The following is a 6,400-nucleotide window of genomic DNA, read 5'->3' as shown; positions in this document are numbered from 1 at the left end:
CATGGCTGCTGAGCCTGCACATCCGGATCCTGCATGTCCGGAGCCTGTGCTCCACAACGGGAGAGGCCACAACAGTGAGAGGCCCGTGAACCACAAAAAAAAAAAGACTTCAATGAATTAAAAAAAAAAGACTTCAATGAAAGACGTTAATTTAGAAGGTTTCAGGGTAGCAACTAAAGGAAAAGTAGTGGAGCATATAAATTTCAATCATCGACAGTTAAATCGTCTGCATGAAAATACACTAACAATGTAGAGAAAGATGGAAAATGAGATAAACATGGAAAAAATAAGATACACACAAACCCAAATTTATTAGTAATTTATTATATTATACAGTAAATGCTCCAAGTAAAAGAAAAGGATTTTAAGATTGGATAGCAAAAACGTAGGTATTTTTAAAGTCCACATAATGTCTGTGTATAAAGTGACATTAAAAAATTAAGCATAGGGCTTCCCTGCTGGCGCAGTGGTTGAGAATCTGCCTGCTAATGCAGGGGTCATGGGTTCGAGCCCTAGTCTGGGAGGATCCCACATGCCACGGAGCAACTAGGCCCGTGAGCCACAACTACTGAGCCTGCGTGTCTGGAGACTGTGCTCTGCAACAATAGAGGCTGCGATAGTGAGAGGCCTGCGCACCGCGATGAAGAGTGGCCCCCACTTGCCACAACTGGAGAAAGCCCTCGTACAGAAACAAAGACCCAACACAGCAAAAATTAATTAATAAATTAATAAACTCCTACCCCCAACATCTTCTTTAAAAAAAAAAAAAAAATTAAGCATAGGACTTCCCTGGTGGTGCAGTGGTTAAGAATCCGCCTGCCAATGCAGGGGACATGGGTTTGATCCCTGGTCTGGGAAAATCCCACAAGACCTGGAGCAACTAAGCCCGTGCGCCACAACTACTGAGCCTGTGCCCTAGAGCCCTCGAGCCATAACTACTGAAGCCTGTGCAGTCTAGGGCCTGTGTGCTGCAACTACCAAGGTGGTATGCTGCAACTACTGAAGTCCATGGGCCTAGGACCCGTGCTCCGCAACAAGAGAAGTCACTGCAATGAAAAGCCCGCGCACAGCAACAAAGAGTAGCCCCCACTTGCTGCAACTAGAGAAAGCCTGAGCACAGCAACGAAGACCCAATGCAGCCAAAAAATAAATTAAAAATTAAAAAAAATTAAGGTTAGTATAAGATTGAGAAATTAAGGAAAAGCAAACTGATATAACTACTGATACACGTACTGTTAAGCCTCATTAAGAAGTAGGACAGCAGGGATCCTTGTTCCCTCTTCTTGCCTCAAACATGGGCAAATGTCTGGGGAAGAGCTTTCATTACTGGATTCCAGATGCTTTTCTGTCTTTCCACTCAGCCTGGCCACTACTGTTCTGCCTCTTCCAGGAAGCCATGTCTCCATCACCAAAACTGTTGGACCAGTGACTTGATTATTCCCTTCCTCCAAGGAAAATTAGCCTGTTTGTATTGGTTCCCTTTGTCCCTTTGTCCCTGAGTCTCTCAGGGGTGACACAGAGGGCCCATGTCGAGTCTGCACATACACTGGGTTGTCTTACAGGAGAGCAATGCTGAGGTTGTGGAATTTATTTCAATTTCTTTGCAGTAGTAACCAAGCCTGCTTGTTGTCTCAATGGGAGAGATGATCTCATCTTTCCACGTTCCTCACTGCGCTTCTCAATTCTGAGAAAAAAAGGGGTCAGAGCCTTGTATTCACATGTACAACATGATGAGCAGGGGCAAGAGCGATGCACGGAGGGTCTTCAGCAAACTCCTGGTTCACACATCAACTTGGCTTTTGGAGAATTTTCACATGAAAATGACACCTTGTCAACCACTAAAGAACAAGAGTTGGGACAAAATCTGCTTCATGGATCTCAGTGAGCACTTGTTGATGACACTGTCATTAGGAATCCAAGCAGCAGAATGAGGCCAACCTGCATTTAAACCTCTAACATGACCCATGAGGTCTCAGACTCAGGCAACTGCAACAAATTCTACTGGAAATATAGGTCTTATTCCAGAAAATCAGAATGTCATCCAGGGCTAGTATATAATCCATTACACTGCATTCAAGGGAGTTAAGACTACTCTGCTGATAATTCAGTGTCACTGCCAATAATTAAAGAGGTCAACAGATAGGCCAAATAGCAATATGCATACACAAAAAAGAACCAAACATGACACATGACTCCACATATTAATATGTATAAATGAAGGTTCAGAGGTTAATTCCAGTCCAGGCTTTGTTTTAAGCTTGATTTGGATTATCATTACAATGGTTTGATTAGCCTCAAGAAAGTGTCATCAAGAAGCTGCACCCTGGGGACTTCCCTGGTGGTGCTGTGGTTAAGACTCCACACCCACAATGCAGGGGGCCCAGGTTCAATCCCTGTTCAGAGAACTAGATCCCACATGCATGCCACAACTAAGAGTTTGCATGCCACAACTAAGGAGCCCACCCACCACAACTAAGGAGCCCACCTGCCACAACTGAGACCCAGCAGAACCAAATAAATAAATATTTTTTTTAAAAAAAGAAGCTGTACCCTGATTGGCTATACACGATGTAACCCAAGGCTGCTCGAGCATGAGAACTGTGTAACCTTTCATCAGAGGCTGAAATGACGTTTTTACTATTAGATAAAGTCCTAGGAAGGCAGAACCTGGGTTCTGGCTAACTGACACCTGGCATGATGTGCAGTGCAGAAAGCTTAAGAATGGGGAGGGCACAGAGGTTAGGCATACCTGCTGGTAAATGCATCAGACCTGGTAATGCAGTAGCTGGCTTCATTGGTGGCACATAAATGAGGGACTGGCTAGTTCTGGTGGCAATAATGATGCAGTTGGTACACCTGTACTGAAGACATTACTGACAACTGGTAGAACTGAGCCAATAAAAAATCCTGGGGGCTTCCTGGTGGTGCAGTGGTTGAGAGTCCGCCTGCCGATTCAGGGGACACGGGTTCGTGCCCTGGTCTGGGAAGATCCCACATGCCACAGAGCAGCTGGGCCCGTGAGCCATGGCCTCTGAACCTGCACATCCGGAGCCTGTGCTCCACAACGGGAGAGGCCACAACAGTGAGAGGCCCACGTACTGCAAAAAAAAAAAAAAAAAAAAAAAAAAAAAATCCTGACTGATCCTGTTCAATTTCTGTAATTCCCAGTGGTGACAAAGATGGGGGAGTAACTGAGGAGAGATGAACCTCCGTAAAGCCATCTTTAAGAGGAATAATAGGTGTACTAGTCATTTGTCTGTGTCTGAACCCAAAGCCCACCTTCAGGAACTGCCAGTCATGGCATCAAGCAGCGCACATTATCAGGAGCAGCCAGTCACATGAGTTTTTCACTTTTCAAGCACTTGAATTGGAGGACAAACCCAGAGGGAGGACATGTCACCTACAGCAGACAATGCTTGATCCAGACACATGACATGACTGTTTTGCATGGGTGTGGAGCTGAATATAGGGGTGAAAAGGAACAATCTCACCCTCTTCCTGCAAGGTCTGAGGTTGAATGTCCTCCACAGGTGTCGGGGTGTTGTTCTCCCACAAAGGTCAGGAAATCAGTGTGTCTCACATTAGTAGATGAAATCTCACTTCCTCTCCACTCACCCCATGCTTGACCCTGACCCTGAAAGGATCGGGTGTGAGAGAGGACAAAGCCATCTTTACAAGATTTATAGAAATGTACTATATCCTCCACTTTGGCCATTGGGACTTGATGTAGATGGACTTGGTGAGCCTCATACACAGTCAAGCAGTTCCTGTCTTCACAATATAAGACCAGGTCCATCCAACAGGAAAAAACAGGGGCTCTAAGTGTGAATCCTGTAGGCCCACTTTTGGCCAGGTTGTGACCTGGAAAATGTAGCAACTAGACTGGCCTGGCCTGATGATGAGGTAAAGACGTATCACTGCCCAGGAAAGGTCACAGCCAAATGACAAATGTTCAAAATAGATCTTTGGGACCCCCTGGAACACTATCCTTTCTCAGAAACCCTAAGATTTCAGACTTAGGGTAGCATTTCCCATATTTACTACACTCTTGCCTGTGAATCACCCCATGTTTATTAAGCATGAGCAACAATCTAGTGGAAAAAAATGATGACTCTACAATATTTCTCACATTTCTAATGTTCTTCTCCACAGTGAGATCACAAGTGAACATCAAAGTACTCAAGAGATGTACAGTTTTCCAGAAATCTTATACCAGTAGAGTTCCTCTGCATTGAAAGATCTCCCATATTTAGGGAATATATATTTCCCTGAGCAAACAATAAAGTACTTTACATGTTTCTTAATAGTATGGCTTCACTGTGAGCCCTAACAGGCTGGGTTGTGAGATGGATGGCTTTCCCACATTCCTTATGCTTGAAGACCATCTCTCCAGTGTGCTCTTTTCACGTCAAGTGTATCAGGGCAACTGAGGGCTTTCCCACATACCTGACATCAGTTAGACAAAGTGATTTCTTAGAAGACAAACGAACAAAGATAACTGAAGGCTTTCTCACATATTCTTCATTTATAAGATTTTGCTAGAGGGTGAGTTTTTCCTGAGGAGTTGGAATAACTGAAGGATTTCTCACATTGTTTACATCCTCAGGTTTCTTTCTCTCCACCATGAGTTTGAACATGTTTAGAAAGGTCTGATTTCCAAGTGAAGGCTCTCCCACATATCTCACATTTGTAATGTTTTATTCCCGATTGAATTGTCTTGTGATGATGAAGGTATAAGGAATGTTTAAAGGATTTTCCACACCGATCACATAGAAAGGGCCTCTCTCCAATGTGAGATTTTCTATGGTCCCTAAACTGAGATCTGACAAAAAATTTTCCACAATCTTCACATAAAAACTTTCTAGCATGAGTTTTCATATGTTCAGTAAGTAAAGGCCTGATAAAAGCTTTACCACATTCTGTACATTTATATGGTTTTGTTCCAGTGTGAATTCGATTGTGAATCTTAAGATATGAAGAACTTTTAAAGAATTTTCCACATTTTTCACATGGAAAAGGCCTCTCTTCACTATGAGATTTTATATGTTCTTTAAGTCTATAGAAAGTAAGGAAGGCTTTCCCACACTCCTTACATTTATGCACTTTTATTTCACTATGATTTTGCATGTGATCATTAAGGACTAAGGGATAAAAATAGGATTTTCCACTTTCCTTATATATAAAGGGCCTCTCTCCAGTATGAGATTTTATATAGCTCCTAAGGTGATCAGCTCTAATGAAGGCTTTCCCACATTCCTTACCTATAAAGGGCTTTTCTCCAGTATGAGATTTTATATGCCTCTTAAGTTCATAAGCTATAACGAAAGCTTTCCCACATTCCTTACATTTATAGGGTTTCTCTCCATTGTGGGTTCCCATGTGAATTTTAATGGATATATGATATTTGTAGACTTTCCCACACTCCTTACATTCATAACTTTTTTTTGTGGTGTGATTTCGTACAGGTATACCACGCCTTGTGGAGTGAACAGAACTCTCCCATGTTCCTTCTGTTCACAGCGTTTTTCCCCATTCTGAGTTACTACTTGTGCCTGAAGAGAAGGCTGATTCACACAAGCTTCCTCACCATCACTGCATTCGAAGGCTTTCTCTCCCATGCAGGTTTTCCTGTCCACAATATTTGCAGTCAGGATGATGGCTTTTCCACAGTGATTAAACACAAAATGCTTCACAACCATAGAGGTTTTCTTCTGCAGAGTAAGGAAGCTTTTTCCATACTCATTATGCTCATAAGTGTTGCCTCCATTTTGAGTTCTCCTGCCTGTCCTAAGGCTCAAGTGTTCATTGAAGTCTTTCCTATATTGCTCACAGTTACAGAGTTTCCATCCATTGTGCCTTCTTGCCTGTGGATGGATAGATGAATGATGATGCAAAGATTGCTCAGACTCATTAATTGATCCTACTCATCTCAAACTTGAAACAACATTACAACGATGAAGATGACTTTTACCATTTCTACTACATCCATACACCTCTGCCCTCTTGATTTCTTTCAAGTTGAATGATGGAATCCTTCTGCCAGAATGATGTTCCATCTACTCCAACCTTCAAATAATCCTGTACAGCTTCATGGACTGTTGTAAAATTTCAAATGTCCTGTTACATATGTGGAAATGAGGACTTATGGGAATTCTGAAGCAATAAGTATCAAGCTAGGTTTAGGATATCCCCAAATTCAACCTATTCAGAGTATCTCACCATAGACATTGCTCTCCCCTGGTGACTGCCACCTATTACAAACATCTATCACTTGTGCTCATGCTATAAATGAAATTCCCTTTCTTTTCTGAATGTGGAAAAAGAGAAATATGATGTTTTAAACTTACCAATGTTACTGTTTCCATCCCAACAGATGTTTCTCCCCCAAGATTATCCTGCT

The 6,400-nt window shown here is 42.5% G+C and overlaps 1 protein-coding gene across 1 annotated transcript in view; it reads right to left on the bottom strand.

Moving 5' to 3' along the window:
• Positions 1 to 4,602: 4,602 nt before the first annotated feature.
• The window catches only part of LOC103084154 (zinc finger protein 426-like), a 4,345-nt gene continuing 2,547 nt past the window's right edge, over positions 4,603 to 6,400 (bottom strand). Inside the window, exon 4 of the mRNA XM_007460755.1 lies at positions 4,603 to 5,510. Coding sequence (XP_007460817.1) covers positions 4,603 to 5,510 — 908 coding nt within the window. The remainder of the gene's footprint in view (positions 5,511 to 6,400) is intronic.

The sequence above is a fragment of the Lipotes vexillifer genome, unplaced genomic scaffold (genome assembly GCF_000442215.2).
Source record: "Lipotes vexillifer unplaced genomic scaffold, Lipotes_vexillifer_v1.1 scaffold1011, whole genome shotgun sequence".
Taxonomy (NCBI): domain Eukaryota; kingdom Metazoa; phylum Chordata; class Mammalia; order Artiodactyla; family Lipotidae; genus Lipotes; species Lipotes vexillifer.
Note: the sequence above shows the minus strand (reverse complement) of the source record. Positions and strands in the feature narration are given on the sequence as shown.